This window comes from Acanthisitta chloris, unplaced genomic scaffold, assembly GCF_000695815.1.
Source record: "Acanthisitta chloris isolate BGI_N310 unplaced genomic scaffold, ASM69581v1 scaffold4455, whole genome shotgun sequence".
Classification (NCBI taxonomy): domain Eukaryota; kingdom Metazoa; phylum Chordata; class Aves; order Passeriformes; family Acanthisittidae; genus Acanthisitta; species Acanthisitta chloris.
In genome coordinates, this window is record NW_008675222.1 from 37,370 (window position 1) to 56,905 (window position 19,536).

The 19,536-nt window shown below is 40.9% G+C and overlaps 1 protein-coding gene across 1 annotated transcript in view; it reads right to left on the minus strand.

Annotated features, from left to right (window-relative positions):
- Window positions 1-19,301, minus strand: part of GPR116 (G protein-coupled receptor 116) — a 22,969-nt gene extending 3,668 nt beyond the window's left edge. The window contains exons 1-18 of the mRNA XM_009075644.1: window positions 19,200-19,301; window positions 17,362-17,422; window positions 16,436-16,606; window positions 14,928-15,107; window positions 14,030-14,157; window positions 13,498-13,556; window positions 12,714-12,856; window positions 11,653-11,859; window positions 10,167-10,400; window positions 8,619-8,783; window positions 8,271-8,489; window positions 7,787-8,005; window positions 6,471-6,623; window positions 5,502-5,698; window positions 4,712-4,891; window positions 1,933-3,303; window positions 1,006-1,047; window positions 848-907 (exon numbers count right to left, since the gene is read on the minus strand). Coding sequence (XP_009073892.1) covers window positions 848-907; window positions 1,006-1,047; window positions 1,933-3,303; window positions 4,712-4,891; window positions 5,502-5,698; window positions 6,471-6,623; window positions 7,787-8,005; window positions 8,271-8,489; window positions 8,619-8,783; window positions 10,167-10,400; window positions 11,653-11,859; window positions 12,714-12,856; window positions 13,498-13,556; window positions 14,030-14,157; window positions 14,928-15,107; window positions 16,436-16,606; window positions 17,362-17,422; window positions 19,200-19,301 — 3,891 coding nt within the window. The remainder of the gene's footprint in view (window positions 1-847; window positions 908-1,005; window positions 1,048-1,932; window positions 3,304-4,711; window positions 4,892-5,501; window positions 5,699-6,470; window positions 6,624-7,786; window positions 8,006-8,270; window positions 8,490-8,618; window positions 8,784-10,166; window positions 10,401-11,652; window positions 11,860-12,713; window positions 12,857-13,497; window positions 13,557-14,029; window positions 14,158-14,927; window positions 15,108-16,435; window positions 16,607-17,361; window positions 17,423-19,199) is intronic.
- Window positions 19,302-19,536: the final 235 nt, after the last annotated feature.

Here is a 19,536-nt window from a genome sequence, read left to right on the forward strand (position 1 = left end):
TTCTCAACAGCCATTTTCCTAAGGCACTGTGCAAACTTTATTTTTATTTTAAAGATGGTAGTGAAAGTGGTTTCCCCCTTTAATGAGAATGCCTATTCTGTGCAGAGGCATTTCCAGATGCCCATTCAAGCTGTTCTTCAGTGCAGGGAGGAGTGCAAGAGTCACTGGGCCAAAGAAATTGCAGATAGAAGAGAAGCAACCAGACTTTCTTTAGTATCTTTTTTTCCCAAGTACTGGATGTTTTTGGTTAAAGTCAGGAATTTGCTGGGTGTGGGACTAAAGTCTCTCCTTTTCTAGGAGTTTGCCCAGGCCACTTAGTTCCAGAAGCACATTCATCTTTTGCTCATTAAAAGCTGAGTCTTTGCAACACATAGACACCATTTTGCCAAAAGATTGATACTTCCTCTCATTTTCTGTTCCCAGCATAAAGGGGAGGCTAACCCGCCTCTTTGTCTCACGAGTTCAAGTTGCAGTATCTCCATCCTTTCCTGTTCATAGCTGAAGGGCATCTTTCCCAAGAAGTCACCTTTGCATTTCTCTCAGGTTGTGCATAAATAATAGTGCTGCAGAAATTTTCTGTTTTCTAACTTGAAGTTATATATATATACATTTTATAGTTTAGTTCTTGTGGAACCTAGAGCAAATGTGCACTAACCTTCTTTCTCATTTTTTACCAATTTTAAGTGAAATAATGAACTTTGAAAAACGGTGTATATTCATATTTATGTTGTTAGTGTCATCTGTGACTATAATCCAGAATATAAAGTGCATTTGGCTTAAGAGACTCTTGGAGAATGTTAGACTGTTCAGCAGTAACTGAAATAGATTCTTAGGTCAAGGTGCTAACCTTTGATTGTTGCGAACTCCATTTGGATGTCAAATTCCGCTTCAACAAGGCCTCTTGTATCTGTTTGTCAAAAAAATTAATCCTTTGGTAAATACAGAAATTTTGTTCAAATTCCAACAGCATTTTCACATTAATTAAGAAATAGTTTGAATTCTTACCTTCTTGTCCCAGAGAGTCCCAAACACCAGAATGAACAATCCCTAGGAGACAGATAATTCATGACACCAGCCTTTAATTGCAGTATGTCATAATTTTCTCAAACATCATACATGGTGACTACTTAAACTCTAAACTCTCTGACAGAGGGCATTTTTCTAGTTGCTTATCACATAATGGACTGCTGAAGTGGTAGGAGTTCTCCAGGTCTGGCCTACTTAAATCCTGTGTATTTCTAGTCTACAAAGTGACACAGATAGTGTGCTAGCACCAAATGTATTTGGAATCTTTTGTGTATGGAACACATGTTCTGCCTATGCTCCCCAGACAAGCTAGCAGGTTCACAATATAAAATTCAAGTGAGTTTGGTCTGAAGCATACAGTTTTGATGCCCTTCTTAGAGACAGAGTAGACATAACTACTGTGTCCTTAAGAAATCTCATTGTATTGGCATCCTACAGGCCACCCAAATACGTTGTTGTATTTTGATCAGTTCCTGTCTTTACTAGTAGTACAGCTCAGTTGTTCTTGGTGACTTTCATGCTGTTTATACTTGAACCCACAAAAGCATAATATGATGCCTTTGAGTGCACTGTAAATGAGACCAGAGATGCTCAAGCTTGCCCACCTGAACATAATAGGGCTATTTTCCTGATCTTCAGGGGTGAAGTTCTTCCCAAAGCTGCTGGTAAAGTTGGAAGTTATCTTTAGGTCAGCCTTATGTACAAGGCACATCTGTGAAGGCAGCTGAGAAAATTAAATACTGCTGAATTCCTGGAATAGGTTTCCCAAAGAGCCCTTTTAGAATAAGAATGTGTAAGGCAAATCTGAACTTTTCCCAGCTGTTTTAATGCCCTGCCAAGGACAGCACTGCAAGAATGTCACTACTTCAAATGGTCATAGAGGAAACAAAAATACATGTAACTCACCTGCAGAGCATTGAGCAGAGCAAAGAGGACGCGGAAAGCTTGATGACTACTTTTGATCATGGTGACAAAGCCCAATCCCCAAGTGAGGCCTAACAGTGGTGTCAAAATGGCCACACTTTTGCCAATTTGAAACAAAGAGTTTCTCTCCTGCTTGCTTGACCTATCCCCAATAGTTGGCCTGAGTATTTTTATTATAACAACTGCGGTGATGAACAAATTCGTGGCCACAATGATCAAGGCAGGTATGACGAAGGCCAAGAGAGCTTTGCTGTCCTCCCAGTTGAGCCAGCAGATATTCTTTCTGGTGTAATTGTTCTTTGGTAGTGTGACAGCGATGGTGATGACCGCAATGACAAAGGGACACACATATCCCAGGAAGAATGCCACTGCTTTCTGAGCAGTCTTACTTGTGTTATGTAAGATGAAGACCAGTCTATAGAAAAGAATGAGACCCAGGCTGAGCATCCAGAAAAACACACAGAGGTAGAACAAATGGATGAAAAACGTGGCCATAATACAGACATGTCTGCTCATCTGTTGGTTTTGATCATTGATGGAGGCAGTGACAATGAACCAAATGTCAGCAATCAGGAGCGATGTAGCTATGTTGAGTATACAGACATGGCGCATATAGGAGGTTGTGTTGTTTGTCACGTATTTCCAGACCAAGGATTCAATTATAATGCAGACCACCAAACTCAAGATTGAAATGGCCAAGCCAACATAGGAAATGTAATCTTCAAACACTAGCTGGGAGGATTTATCAGGTGACATCAGAATGGAGAATGATGTCAAGTGATTGCAGGAGCAAATGACATAATCTTCTTCCTCTGTAGGTGTGCAACCACGAGTATCCCAGTCCCCACCTGGTTTGTTGAGTGTGAAGTTCCAAAAGACACACTTGGGCATCTTTAGAGATGAGTTTTGCTTTGAAAATGTCATATTAACAGCAAAATTCTGGCTTCTGTTGCTGCTCACAGTTGTTGTTATCAATAAGCCATTCAAACGCTCAGACTGATTCTGGGGCAAAATACGTCCAAGTTTTGAGTACATCACACTGACAATGGTTGAATTTTGGGTTAAAGTCTGAATTTCATTTTCACCAATGAGCACATTAACTGTGAGGCTGTCTGAACTGTTGAAGGACATATTATAATCTAAGTTGTTATTTTCCTTGATAACTATACCATGTAGCTGAACACTGTTTACAAAAACAGGAGGAATGGTGTTATTCACTGGTTGGAGGTTCAGGGAAAACTGTTCTACTGACTGCAGTAACAGCGAACTTTTTTGTGTCTTCTCTGTAGTTAGGCTTGTCCATGCTTGAGTTGTGGAATCATTAACAATTAAGTCCACTGTGGAGAGGAAATTCTGGAACAACAACAGAATAATGCAGTTTCTGAAATTCCATACAAACCATTGCTGTTTCTGATGGTAATTTATGCATGGTCCTAGAATTGCCTTTTGAAAAAGCCCAGCATTTTCTTATTTTTCTCAATCCATGTGAAACCTTCAGCTGCTAACCCCCTGCATGCTCTATTTTCAAGTGAAGGATTCCAAAGGTGGAGCCATGTGTCTATATTTTTTACATATTACTTAGTATTTTTTCTTGTCCAGTCATCTTTCCCTTCTTTCTCAGCCCTTCTGCTGTCTTAGTCTCTCTCATGTAGGGTTCTCGAGCTAAAAACCATCAAGTCTGTTTGCACTTTTCTACTCAGAAGAGCAGTGCTTTTCGTCTCTGCTTCACAATTAAGGTTTCCAAGTATTTCTAAGATTTCTTTTATTATTCATTTGTTGTAATATCCAATTTATTTTCCTTGCTAGATCATGGCCCCTGGCATTTATTCTCCCTATTCCTATTACAGACTTTGTTTTAATTCTTAGTTCTGGTTGTGGAATCATAGAATCACAGAATGGTTTTCTCATTTAAAGGTCATTCAGTCCAACCTCCCTGCCAGGGGAAGGGACATTCAACATGACCTTGAACTCTTCCAGGGACAAGGCATCCACAACTCCTCTGGTAAATCTATTCCAGTGTCTCACCACCTACACAGTAAATAATTTCTTCCTAATGTATAATCTAAACCTGCCCTCTTTCAGTTTAAACTATTGCCTCTTGTCCTGTCACTAAAAAGCCCCTTTAAGTATTGAAAGGCTGCAATAATGTCTCTCTCCCTAGAGTCTTCTCTTCTCCAGGCTCAACAACCTCAACTCTCTCATCCTGTCTTCATAGGAGAGCTGCCCCAGCCCCTTGACCATTTTTGAGGCCCTCTTTGGGATGTGCTCCAACATGTCCATGTATTTCTTGTATTAGGGACCCCAGAGTTGGACACAGCACCCCAGGGAGGGTCTTACTAGAGCAAAGTAGAGGGACATAATCACTTCCCTTGACCTGCTGGTCACACATCTTGTTATGCAACACAGGACACAGTAGGGTTTCTGGACTTCAAAAGCACATTGCTGGCTCATGTACAGTTTTCATCCATCATTCCTTGTCTTTCCTCTATCTTAGAATGCTGGAGATGTTCGTGGGTCCCTAGAATGTTTCTAGTTGCTAACCATACAGCAGGCTCTCTTTCATGCATAGGCTCCTTGTCTTCATCATTTTGACTTTTCATAAACTCTTCCGAACCTTTGCTGTCATTTAGTTTCATTCCCTTAATACTTTCCTGTTCCTGACCCCAACTAACTGTGAAACTTCAGAGACAGCATCATCCCCTGTGACAAAAAGGTCCAAAGGGGTTGATAGGTATAGGTAAGACTTAAAATAGCACCTTACCTGAATAATGGGCTCCTCTGCATCTGCTGGGATAGAGGAGACTATATCCAGCATGCTAACAATTGCGCCTAGGTTTGCTGCAGAACTGCTTATTATGTTCAGCTCATCTTTTGTCTGTTTGCTAAGGTCTGCCAGGTAGTTAGGTAGGTTTGCTTTTGCATCAGGGCTGTTGACCAAGGACTGGAAGGGAAAATAACAGTTCATCACATATGTGAGATTTGCCTCTCTAACCTCACTGACAGAAAGGTGACTCTGGATGGTTTGTGGAAGCAAAGAGCACTATGATAGGATGCCGAGGCTGAAAATTGAGTCCTGGCACCTATCTGTAAACTGTAGTGCCAAGCGGGTGGGCATGATAAACAGGGTCTTGGGATAAGGTTGGGCAGTTCCTTGGAGCTGTCCCTACTGTAGCATGCTCTGGGCTTCTGTCAACCAGCTTTCATTCAGGCAATGCCTGAGCATAGTTCAAGAAACACTCCAGGCCAGCAACTTCTGGACGCTATGAACAAGGTCACCTTGCCTGGGGGACACAGAGTGTATATGGATATCAGCCACACAGTGGTGCACGCCCTCTGGGTCAAAGGAGGGGACCTTGCCTCTTTTGCTGACTTGTGTAGATATAGCCAAATATTCTTTCTATCTTTTAAAAGAAAGTTTTAATTTAATGCTTGATTGTTTAATGTTTCATATAATTTAGAATGTGATAAACAAAAATCATGCAACAAAAATGTTTGCTCTTTCTTCCTCCACACCTTGCCACCCTAAACTCTGGAAGATTCATAAATGTTACCTCAGCACTATTCAGCAGATTGTTTATTGTTGTAGACAGACATTCATTCTTTTCAGTTTTCCATGAGCCGTTGGTGCACTTGTAAGTTATATTGCCTCGGGTAAAACCATCTGGATTATCTGACTGACGGCATGGCTTTATTAATGTGCTCCCTTCTATTCCAGTGCCTGATGGGTCTTTGCAGGAAACTTTATTTGCTGTAGAAAGAAAAGACATAGATATAGAAAAGAAGAAGCAGAGATTAATAGTTTACCCCCATCAAACCTGTGACCTCCTGAACTTCAAGGGTCTTTAAATTAGGATTTCACCTCAGTATCTTCATTAATTATGACCTTTCAGGAGGTATATGTCCTGCATTCTCAGTTTTTATGAATCATGAAATTGAAAAGGAAATCTAATAAAGCTTCAGTTTTTTAGCACTGAACCAAATGAACAAACCAATACCCAGAGTTTTAGGATTTATCTGTTAGATTACAGGATTAGACAGAGGTGGAGTGGGATTATAGCAACCACTATATGAGGAATAATTCACGCAGTTTATTCTGCTAAGGGACTCAGTGCTGCTGTAGCACTAACAGGAAGTTCATTAATACCTAAATGAGGCCTGAACATATTTTTGATTAAATAGTCTGGCTAAGTGGCCTTAATTGGGTTAGTCATATCAGTAAGTATTTGCTGATTGAAGAAATTAAAGTGTCTGCATATTTATTGCCTAAGAAAGTGAAATCTGTCAGATACACTGATTCAACTGTAGGCACCATTATTACGGGGAAAAATTTCTGCATTATGGGAATATGCAATATTTCTTTCTTTCTAATTTAGAATCAAAAGCTGAAACATCCAAACTCTGGTCAAAACTAAGCATCAAAACTGGATTTAGCAGTTAAACATCATTGGTGATGAATTTGTGGCATCTGATTTAACAAAGATCTCATATTTAACAGCTATAAATAGTAACCTTTTCCTTACCAGGTATCACTTGCAGTCTTATATATTCACTGTTGACTCCCTGTCCAATGCGGTTTGTAAACTTACAATATGTTGTTATCTCTTTGTCACTGCTACAATCTTCTTCTGTGTAACTGGACACGTAGCAAAGCAAATTGCCATTTTTCTTTTCCTCTGTATGGAAGGATTATGGCAGGTTAACAGATTTGGGCTCAAGAGCAGAAAGCTTCGGCAAAGCTTTCTTTTCTGTGAGTCCTAGAAAAAAAGCTTTCTTTGTGGTAAAATTTCCTCTCTGTGTGCTGATCTCTGCCTCTTACACTCCACTTAATAAATCTGGCAGCTGCTGCATGATCAATACCTTTTCCATTACTGGTGTATGAGCAAATCCTGCCCAAACCCTCTTAACTGCACAGGAACAAAAACTTGCTTTGGAAATAATTTTGGAGAATCCTCTTCCTGCTTCTACCACAGGTGTTTCATTTAGCCTGGGATACTTTTTTGCTGTTCTTATATGGTTCTTTTGAACTCATGATCTGTACCACACTCCCATTGCTTTTCAGTATGCCTGAGGGTCCCTGGCTGCAGTCTCTTCTGAGAAGATCCTGAAATTTTTATTAGCTACTGAAGGATCCCTCAGTCTCCACCTGCTTTACACTTTACCCAGTTGCTTTTGCACACTCACGTGTTTTCTAAGTTAGTTTAGGTGGATTTTTTTGCTTTCATTCAAACCAATTAGTTTGTAACCCACTCGAAAACTTTCAGTATATAAAAACATGTCCGGGAACCTGCAGAATCACTCTAAATTTGAAGATACAGAAGCTTAGGCTTTTGTGCTGTTAAAGATGTGTTACCTGTATCCTCAAAGAAAATTGAATAGTTCTTTGAATTTCATTCTCAATGGGTTCATCTACATTTTTCATGAATTAGTATATTTTCTTAAGTGAAGTTTCCTCAAAATACTCAGTTCACAAAAGTGGCAAAGTGGAAGATAAAAGCAAATAATGGAGTTCAGCAGTTTCTGATCTGAACAAGGGTAAGGATTCCACTTCTCCCTGACTGGCAAGGCAAACCAAACATTAAATTTACCTATTATGTATTTATCACTACAGCAGTGGCTTCAGTTGCTCTTCTATTAATCCCAGCCATGTTCCCCAGTCATACCAACCATCCTAGAAAAAGGCTATTTCCCTTTTTTTACACCCTCAGGAGTACTTGTGAGTCATCATAATAGTGGTAAGTATGAACTGGTTACACAGACCTAACTGAAAAGAAAAAACCCAGAGGCTGCTTTGTGACATATAGTGAAACTCATGCTTCCACAAGTTATCGTGTCTTACCAGCTTGAAGATTACTTTGCGGAACCACAAATCTAACAGTGTAATTTTCCGTGGTATTTGCACTTATGCAGCACTCAAGGGCTTGTGGCTTGTTGCACGTTATCGATGCTCTAACGGGGTCTATCATGATGTTCTGCTTCCGGGGCAAGGAAATAACCTCGATTGACATATTGGCAGAACTCTCCAAGTTTTTCTGGGAGAATGTGCAGATGTAGGTGCCTGAAAGAAGTGTCACAAAAACCATGTCTCAGTCAACAGAAGTGCTCCTCAGCTTTAGCGTGGTAGTAAGCCCTACTACTGAACAAGTACAGTGCTGTTGGCAGTATCATGCCTTGCTGTCCTCCAACACTTATAATTTTAACTGTGGGGTTTTTTTAATTTACTGTGGCCAGGCTTCACAGTGATTTGCAGGGATATGGATGCTGAAATGATCTGGTACAGAGTTTTCATTACCTTTGTAGCCAATAAGACCATATTTACTCACCGTTCCAGTCCTGTGTGGCAGATTTCACTGAGAGCTCAGATGTGGCTGGAAATTTTCTGTTTTTGATGCACATATCACAGTCCACTGTTTTTGTACTGCTTCCAGACTGGATTTTCCAGCTGATACTGTCATAATTGCTCACAGTACTTCTGCACGTTAGATTGAATGCATATCCCTTGGAAACTATTGAGTTTGTGCTTGAAGATATTGTCACATGGGCTGAGACAACACAAGACAAATGTCACATCGAGAGTCACTTATAAACATTTGCTTACAAATGCTGTGTGTCACAGAGGACACCTACATGTTAAAGAGCTGGTGGTCTGTCACATGCTACCTGACTCTTACCTTTCCAGAGGTAAGTCACTCTGATGCTTTCACTACCCCTGGCGCCTTGTCCTGTCTGGATCTCACATGTGTATGTTGTCACTGCACCTGATTTCTCAGGTGAACATAGTGATTCATTGATGTTGAGCTTGTATTCAGTGCAGTTTTCACTCAAACTGGCGACTCCTGGAGAGAAATAAACATAGCTTGAATGGCTATGTATGTCCAAAAATACCTATGGAAATCCCAAGCAATCACTCTAGCTGAGGAAAACCTTGTGGGTTTGTATCTAATTGACAGCATAGCACTTTTAACCCATCATTGCTGAAGTTTGTCCACATCTTTTACTCCAGCAACACTCATAGTAATTTTCCAAAGGCCTGAAGATGGCACAGTTCTGGGCACCTAATGCCAAAACCAGTCTGAGAACAACATTGCTTGGAAATAACAAAGAGTATTCTGGTTTAGCCAAATGTCATTATTTGTGATACTTAAGATGAGTAAAGGTAAGCAAAACAGGAGTAAATACTGCAGATCTTAATGTCATCTGATTTTGAAATAAAAATTTGGAGGTATTTGACTGTCATCCAACTTTAAGTCTGAAGAGTGCTGATTTAGCTATAAGCACTAAAGCTGTCCCATGCTGCAGCTGAGAGTGCATCTGAAATGAGTGCAGAGCACAGTAGAGTTCCTGGGGGAAAGCCTGACCACATGGAATCAAGGCCAAAACAGCTCATCACAGTAGGCCAGAATCCCCCCCTCTCTGCAAGCACTTCAGCACACCAGTACCTGTCTTCAGCAGAAATGACTGTGCATGTGAACTTCGAAGGTTTTCTCTCATTTTTCTGCTTTCTGCTAAACTTCATTTAGAGCAAATAGTTAACAATAAACAGTTAATTCATACACATAAAATATTAAGAGGGCAGTAGACCATTTAGGATGATGGTTCATAGACATTTATGAGCGTTTCTGTTGATGTTATTTTGTAACTCTTTGTAACACATTTACTTAATGCTTTACTAACTCCTTATATTAGAAGTAAAAATTTGTGGGATGTCACTGACTCAACTGGTATGTGATATATCACAACTAAAGGTTACGAGCGAAACTGCGCTCTCAGTATTTAGCTATGCTGCAACTGTTTCATAGTGCAACACCTGCCTCTCTTGGCTGCCCAATCTTGGTATGTGGTACATGGAAGCTCTTTATACCCCAAGGATGATTCTGGAGATAGCAGTAGAGACTGATGCACTCATCCTTGCTCTCAGAATTAGACAATGCAGAAACAAGCTTTTTGGAAAAAATCAGTGCAAATGCTGGTCCAGGCAGCTATTTCCACCCAGAATGGCACAGTTTAAGGCATCAGTGTCTGAACACTGCATGGAAATGCCCAGAACTCCACTGGCACTTGCACAACACGTGTGGAGTTTGTACCTTCTCCTCACACACATCTTTTGAGCATACCCTGTATTCATCCTAGGACTTGGTCTTCGGGTTAGCCAGTTAGGAGGAGACCTTAGAAGTACAAACCAACCCAGCAGGTGAAAGACAATCTTTTGTTAACCTTACCTGTAATATTGATTTCTCCATTTACTTTCCAGTCAACAGTAAGTGATGGTAGCTGTTTCTCAATGCAGCAGGACAGCACAGGACTGTTTGTCTGCATTTCAGGACTGTTACATGGAACATCAATGTCCTTTCTGTTTGCAGTGACATTTAGTGGAAAGACATTTAGTGTTTTCGTGGCTACGTGTATCACTCTGTACGACGGAACTTCTCTTGTGAAATTACACATATAGGGACCTGTAAAGCATAGACAGCATCTACACATTGAGAACAGTTTTGCTGTTTTGCCACTATATTTGGAACGAGGACCTACTTCCACATCTAGTTTTCACATCTCTCTGCTCTGCAGTGGCTCTGCTACTTGCTAATCAACATGTACCCTCAGGTCATCTGCAGAACACAATCTGCCTTCTGCAGGCTCCTGGTGCCAAATGTATCCAAATTAGGGTTCAGTCTGGATGGGTACATGAGAAGAGACCAGTATTCTGGGACTGAAATACTTAAAATCTGGGTGAGTTGGTGTGTTTGGGATCTGTATATTGTCCATTGTCCTTCTGGTAGTAATATGCTACAGTAAGAACATGGACTGACTGTGCAAAAGGTTCCTATACAGAATGGGTGAGAGATGGATGGATTCCATCAGAGCTGACCTCTGAGTGTAGGCTCTTAGTCTGCTCAGAAGGTATTGCCAAAGAGAGAAGAGCATTTGTTAGCCACTGTTTCAGGCATGACTTCCCTGGCTGCAGCCAGGCTTGTTTTTGAAATTGGCAGCCAGAGCTCCAAACTTCCTTCACACTTTAGTTGTATGGGTTCTCCTTCCCCATTGGGATAGCCAAGTGAGTAGAGCTCTTACATAGGAGTGGAGGCACCAAGGTTCAGGGCATCCTCAGTTCAGAGAAATTTGGACCCATGCTTCCTACCTTGCATAATTCTGCCCAAATACCTGGTCACAGGCTATTTTTTTCTGAAGTTGAATGTAGAATTCATGGTCCAAAGAGAATAACTGAGTGGGAGCTTGAGGCCAAGCTCTGATAAGACAAAATAATTCCCCTGATAACTCCTCCAGGTAAAATGCCACCATTTTACCTGTTTCTGACTTTCAAAAAGCCCTAAACATGAACACATGAAAAACTGCAACTCCAAGCTCTCATTAGTTAGGTTATGTGTGCGAAGCAGGAAAATTCAACCACACCAAAAGGGTGGGAAGTCCTCACAGCCATGCAGTCAGCACTGTCTCCTGTGGTACAGTAGTGAAGCCTGGCACTGAGAACACCCAAGCAGGTATAGTCACTTCAGTCAGTTCACATCTTGCTGGCATTGCCAGTCAGTATGTTGTTCACTGCCGAAAATAACACATGAAAATTATGAGGGGCAGCATGATTTTCACATTTACCCTAGCAAAGTGCACTCACTGCATTAATCTTTGCTTTTTATAGAACTAGCCACACAAGACATTTACATCTGCTGTTTTAATGACAGAAAATCATACCAGAATCCTCCTTTGTAACATTGGTAATTTTAAGAATCGATCTTCCGATGCTTAAGTCTCCTTCTATGGAATACCGGAAGCTGATTGAGATGCTTTCAGTCGAGTGATACCAGGTCACATTGTCAGATGCTGAATTTATCTCACAAATCAATCTTACTGTATCTCCTTCAAAAATGTCTGAGGGTCTCACAGTGAAGTTTGCCTGATCTGGGGAGACAGAGAGAAACATTCTGCATTACTGTCATTTCAGCTCAGTTCTATATGGTGTCTTTCATCTCATGGGGACCCCAGGTGCTTGACAACTAATATGCACTCAACATCAGTTGCAGGACCTCTGATATAAGCCATGCGATTTTCCCTTAACATATTCTTCTACTGTCTTTGTCAGCCAAAGATCTCAGAAGGTCTTATGCAGAGAGCCAGAAATATTAGCACCACCACTACTTTCTAAGTAGATAAATTGGGAGGAGAAGCAACGAGATTGAAGCAATGCTCTGAGACAGACAGTCCAGCACTCAGTGCATTAAGAGTGTGGCATCTCCAGGGCACTGGATCAAACAACTGAATTGTAACACACTGTCCAGCAGCAGCATGGAAAATGTGCCAGTGAAGCCAAGGGAAATGTGTTCTCATGTAAACTGCAAGAGGTTTTTGTTTTGCATTAAGGAGTAGGAAGTGGTGGCAGTCTGACATGCTAAGAGCTGTCTCAGTTCTGGAGGTGAACTTACAGGTGTTCAATCTCTCTCCCCTTGGAGAGAGTGCATCAGGGATCATACAATTGTTGAGGCTGGAAAAGACCTCTAAGATCATCAAGTCCAGTCATTAACTGTTCAATGCAGTGGCTGGAAGGCTTTGGTTTTCCATGGGAGGTACTGCATGCATGGGCCTCTCAAGAAAGTCCTATGATTTGGTGGCACAGGATAAAATGAAACAGCTAGAGAAATAAATGTTTTCTGAAGGTCCAGTGCCAAATAATCAACAGTATAAGGCAGCTACATGATACAGGTTAGAAATACTAAAGTAAAGCTTAAAGGAGAGTCCTGAGAAAGCTTTAAACTTACCAGTTATTTCTGTTCTGAAGGTAGCAGGGTTTAGATGGTATGATGAATCTAAAAATTGATGTACAGCTTTGTTGGAATTTGCAATCTGATTGAAGCTTGCTGCTCCTGCTTTTACTTGGTAGTTCACAAAAACACTTCCAGGACTAAACAGATACAAGAAGGAGAGAAGAATCAGAATTGAATAACCTTGTATATTAGCAGTTTTCTATCTTGTGATAACCTGTCTTGCATGGCTGGGAAGGCGTCACAGGGCTCACCTGTGAAGGCTCCTGTTGGGACTCAAGACTTGCTCTGGTATACAAGAAGGTTGTTCTACAACTCTTCCCTAAGAATGAACATCTTTATTTCTAGTAAACTTCCCTTAGAAGGGAAATACAACTGCATTTAAATATGTGTGGACATAAGTAATGTCTCTTTTATCCAGATCCAATGTTATATCCAGAGTCAATGTACTAATTCATCTTCCTCATGACCTAGAAAATTGTTAGGTTTATTTGCATCCTTTTCCCCTTTTGCATGGAACTCAGTCTTTCCCCTAAAAAGCTTTGATCTAGATGGAGAATGATTATGTTTCTTGGACTTTTGCACAGGCGTGAATTTTACCAGCAATCTTATTTCCATGCTCATAGTTGGGCTTTCCTTTGCATTGGTTATCTGTCATTCAGTATGTGTATACTGGGCATGGGTTCTAGACAGAGTGAATTTAGTCTTTGCTGACTTGTGTCTCCTTGAGACTGGACAGAAGCATTTGTGTCTTCCAGGAAAAAAGAAATTATTTGCTTACCTGAAACTAGTTACTGTTGCTGATACAAAGCCTGGTAAACATCTGTAGCTGGTGTTGAACTGTAAACAAAGACATATGACATGACACAAATCCTCTGCAGATTACTCTAGTGTGCTTAAAATAGGAAACACTCCATTCAAGACTGATGTGAGTAAGGGCATGCAGCATATCTGATAGAATGCCTCTGGTGCTCTCTCCATTGTCATGGGGTAAGTATCTTTTGATGGTTTCATTCCATGTGTGCTCACGTGGATTTAAGCTAGGACCAATAAAGTGATTTTTTTGGTCGCACTTTAGATGTAAAAGATTTCTAAATACTTCCCTGTCAGCCGATATATTGAAATGAATGGGAATACTGTCCTTGCCTTTCAGAGGAGTTGGCTTTGGCTCACTTTGTAGCTACCACAGCTGCATACTGCCCAGCTCCCCACAATGGGAGTGACAGGCCACTCTATGTCCCAGACATATAGTGTGAACACTGTATTTCTAAAAGGGCTGTCTACCTTCAGAGATGGAAAGCTAAAGCCATTACCGCTTTTTCAAGGTCAGCTTTGTACTCTTTGTATAAATGAGAGGAAGGATCCTTGAGATCATCCGAAAAGTCTACATCGAGTCTGACTGATATATCCGTTACAATGGGCTCTCCCATACCACATGAGTCTGTAAGGAAAGATATTAAAATACATGCAAAATAATCAAACCCAATTCTTACAAAGTGATTTCTTTAGCTTTTTCTTCTAACTTAATCATAGAATCTTAGAATCATATAATGGTTTGGGTTGGAAGGGACCTTTAAAAATCATCCAGGCCCACCTCCCAACCTGGCCTTGAATGCTTCCAGGGATGGGGCATTCACAACTTTTCTGAACAACCTGTTCCAATGTCTCACCACTCTTTTTAATATCTTCCTAATATGGAATCTACATCTACCCTATTTCCACTTAAAATGTTTACAACTTGCCAAGATTCATCTGTATAATAGGAAAGTTGTGATTCTCCTAATATTCTATATCTAATTTAGATGCCTTCTAAATATCTAGACTCCCTGTCCTGCTGATGCAAAGTTGCACATATCTTCAGAAGACAATACATTCAGAAGGTGATTCAATGGCAGAAAATAATATAAAATACTTTGAGAGATACTATAATTTTCTAAGCTGGGTCCATATAAGGGCATGTTCATGCAGTGGAGGAGCATTGTACCCAAGCTCCAGCACGTCACTAAATGTCTGCAAGTGCTTGGGTCAAGGTGGGCCCATATCACAAGGAGAAGAGCTCTAGACCATCTCTAAAGACTTTCCACATCCACAGGCAATGTGGTAGCCAGCTCAGTCCTGATGTGCTGCTTTATCCCACCTTTTAACACTATTCTCACTTCTAAGCTGTATATGAGTTGTACAGTGATGAAGTTCAGCACTGTGTCTCCTTACCTTCAGTCTGAGGCTCACAGTAAGGCCCATAGAAAGGCATTTCCTGTGTGTAGCCACAGGTCCAGTCAGGTTTTGTGCTGTCAGAAGGGCAGGGGATCATGTCACTGCACACCGTGCTTGGCCAGGCATAGCCATTTTCACAGGAACAACAGCTACTATTCTCATCACTGGGCCAACAGACTAGTGTCAGACAGATAGAGAAATACTATGAGAATGGTGAACAGGGCATAACATTTGCATGATAAATATTTATCTTTTTGTATCTTCATGATCTCAACTAAATGTTGCCCTTCTTGCGAGTTCACTTGAATCATGCAAACATGGTGATCTGATGCCTTGCAGCTCTTACTCTACTGATTGTAAATAACTAACCAGAAATGGTAACCAGAATAGTACAGAGATAATTTTGATCAATTACTTTTAAGTAACTGAATGGAAATGTGAAGTCTGATCCTAAAAATTTACATGGCATGTTGGCCATGGTCTGTGATAGCTGTCAGACTGGATATTTCTATATTGCCTGATCTGAAAGCAAATGTATAGGACATTAAATATTGTGAGAGCATGTATTTATCATCCAAAGTCCTGGTGGCTAGTGAGGTGTTGTGTCATTCTGACTGTATCCTGACAGATGCTGTGTGAGAGAAGGTAAGATTATCATCCAAAATGCTTTAAAGACATTGTGTCTCTAAAAAACCCCAAACCCAAACCAGAAGGAAACCCCAACACAACACTTTCAGTTTTTCTGCTCTTAATGTGTCATTAGCAAAGTAAGATATTAACAAAATTATTTTCACGTATTACATGTGACCCTGAAGGCCTTTAGAAGATGTATTTGCATGTTGTTTTGGGAACTGATGAACAGTTCCTTTCATTGCTTTATGAGCCAGCGATAAGAAGATACCAAATCTCCTCTGGTGTTGTAAATGTTTGGTGTGTTTCTATATCCTCCACTGTATTTGTTACTCAGATGTGATGCTGCACAACTACAACTAATGTAATAAAACCTGCTTGATATCTTGCCCCGTAAGAATACGATAAGTGAGTTATACAGGAAAACACTGTATCTCATGCAGCTTGTCTCTGTCAGGGTCAGAGTACAGCCTCTCACAGCGATTTATGTTCCAAGTACAGGAGGAGGGAAGTAAACAGTCTGATAACCACTGTTGCAGCTTCCTGAAACTTGAAAGTAACTCAGAGCGCTTGTTAGCCAAGCTGGAGCAAAATCCTTTGGCTCAGGCTTCCTCTGGCTTTGTCCCTTCCTTAGGAAAAGAAAAGCATTCAGAGCTATTCCTAATGCCAACATTATATAAAGAGGAGTGGTGGGACGTAGATAACAAAAGATGCTGTTTTGTGCTAGAGCTTCAGTCTTGCTAGGTCTTTCAGCTGGCAGCACAGATGGTTCAGGTTTGCTGATTTCTAAGTGTGATGGGTGGTAAAAGTGAGAGTCATCAAATATGGACCACAAAGCACATTATCCATAATATAAAAATCAATAACCAACCCACCTGTTGTAATGTCAATATTTGAAACTGTTATTTCTGCATCCGAAATATTCATTGAAATTGGAAGTTCAAAGTTCTTGAAATACTGTCTGATTTGCTCCAGATAAGATGAATCCATAAGGCTTACTTCAATGTCAACGGCATAGTCCATAGTGAGAAGGTTAAAAATAAGCACTGAAAGAGAAATAGAATGGGACTGAAAAGCTGTGTGCGAGGCTAAATCACAAATTGATGGCTTCCAGTTTGGCATCTGGGCTCTTTGCTGCTATTTTATGGTAGCTTAGTGTGTTGTTCTGCTTAGGAAATCTTCTTCCTTCCCACTCAGCAGAAATTCTGCATGTGTTTTATCTGCTACTTGTCTCACAAAAGCCAGATTACAGAGCAATAGAAAGCTGATAAAAATGGCACAATATATACAGAGAAAGCCTGTCTCATCCATTCTCTCCTTTGAGTCAGTAACTGGATGGTTTTACAGCCACAGACTGAGGCCATATAGGATTATCTTGTTCCTCCTGTCCAGCTAAGAGGCTGGGTTATTTTCTAAATATGTATTTCAACTTGCATACAAGCTGTGCTGATATATGTTGTTTCATGGATGTCATCCAGAGGGACCTGGAAAGCTCTGCTTTCCTGGAGACAGCTGAACAACCTGCCTGACAATGGGAAGTAGTGAATTAATTCCTTCTTTCGCTTTAATGATGAAACCATTTTTATCTCAACCTACGAGTTTTCTCACTTTATCCTTCTGATTCTGTTCCCCATCTCACTGGAGGAGAGTAAGTGGCTCGGTGGTGTGTAGCTGGGGTTAAACCACAATCCTTCCCCCTTGATGGTCCCAGTTCAGTATCTCAAGAGATGCTGTCCCTAATAGTGATTTCACCCTTGACTTACTAGAAGCCTGTTCTGATACCATACATTTGTGTACATACTGTTTCGCTTCTGCCTTTGCATCTCTGAATGGAAGCTTTCCTCTCCTACTGGACTGTCAATCTGGGGGAAAAAAAGAGAGTAAAGCTCTGTAAGGAAAACAAAGTGAAGCTTTATCTGCTGTTGTCGGTGAAAGTGCTGAAAATACTGACACAAAAAAAATTTTCACACTAATCTTAGCCCCATCCCTCCAACCTCCAACCCCATCTTTCTCCTTAAAGAAAATATTACTATCTTCCAAGCAGGGAAAAGTTAAACACCAGCTAAGGGATGTACTGTTTGCAGATGCCTCTTTGCATATCTCTGCCAGAAACTGCCTCAGCTTAGAAGGATTTCTGTGTCTGAGCTACAAACTGGCTAAAGGACTGATGCAGTGTACGTAGGCCTGGACCAGCCTGGCAAACTGCTTGGTAAACCTTGCCACTCAGCCTTTGAATCCAGAAACTGGACTCTTTTCACACTTCGCTTTTTTCTTTGCTTTGAGCTGTCATCTCTGCAGCAGTAAAGACAGCCTGAGTAGAAGACAGGAGATTGAAAAGTCTTGGCTTCAGATCTGTTGCCAGGTCAGCTACTTTGGTGCAATCAGTAACACACAGTTGACCAGGGCAGTGGTGGCACAATTTCAGTATAATTGAGTTCACACAGCGTGCAGCCAAGTGAAATGCAGATCACCTTTTTAATTTTTAATTGTGCCCTAAAAATACATTGGCACCACCGTTAGCAAGAAAGGCTAAAGAACAAGCAAAGACGCAGGCAGGAAATTTGCAGCTTTGCCAGTTTCTGGGTTCCTACTGAAACCTTTATTTACAGAAGGGGTGAATAGCTTGGCAACTCTTAAGTCATCTCTTTGCATAAAGGAACCATCTGGTGCATGATTAGATCTGGGCTTCATATTGCAGTTGTGCTGGAGTCAAGATCCAAAGGCGTACTGGCATTTTTTGCACTGCTGGGGTACCACCTTCGCACTAGGGGTTGGCTGCAAGAGTTACAGAAAGCCCACTGTGATCCATATCTTCCTCCAGGTTTGAACTCAGTGGTTTCCTTTCTCAGTTGTTCTCCCAGACAACTGCAGGGTATTGCTATGTTGCTAAATACTTTGCATATTTCACACCATTAAATAATGAGTCATTTGCAGGGTGTACCATGGATCAATGATGCTAAAAAAAAAAGGTGTTGCTTTTTCATGAAAACTCCTTTCTGCTGAAATAAAGGTAGCCTGAAAAAACCCAGAGCAAACAAGATACTTGGTCACTATTAGATATCTGCTGAAGAGCAGATGAGGCTGCTGGAACCACACATACCTTGGTTTGCCAAGGCAGAGGATGGTGGTAGAAACAGCTTAAGGAGATTCCACCTTCCTCTTCATGTTTCCTTTTCTTTTTTCAACCTGCTCAAAAAAGGAGGTTCTCCATTCTCTCACACTGGAGAAGAAGTATTTTCTAGTTTGATAATAATTGTGATAACCTAGAGTTGGTAGATCTATAGACTAATTTTATTTACCAGACTATATTAACTTCCATTTGGTCAAACCCTTGCTTTCTCTGTTCCTCTTTTGTCCTTTTTTGTCAGGGATTATTTTTGCAGAAACTGTCTGTTAACAAAGCCACGTACCTGACAAAATATAAAATGGCTTTCTATAACTCATGGTATTGATGAAGACTGGAAAGAAAAAAGAGCCCAGTTTCTGGATTTCTCCATCTCTTTTACACACTCCAGGTTCAGTTTCCCCACCTGGTTCTATCCTGACTTCCTCCAAGGTTTTGTGGATGTAAAGGAGAGCATCAGGGGGCTACAAGCAGTGACCAAATGAAAACCAATAGGTCTGGGAAAGGATACTCACTACATATTGGAATGGATTGAAGTTTGAGTCCTGTGATGTCTGGCAGCATGGTAAGACCAGTAGAAACAGGCAGTGGAGACCTGCAGTGACTGAGGATGACATTTTGTCCAGTGACTTTGCTGTGAGACCTGAAAAGACAACATAGCGAAAGGACCAAGGAATTTTCAGATGACTCACACATTAGGAAATACCAGCACACTCTACAAAAACAGTGTGTTCAGACTCCTTCAGCACACTCTTCCTGTTCATCCAAGACAGGGCATGGAACAAGGCCTGTAATTATTCCTCTGCCACTGTCATCAGTGTCTGTTTCATGTCATCTGTAGCTATGCAAAAT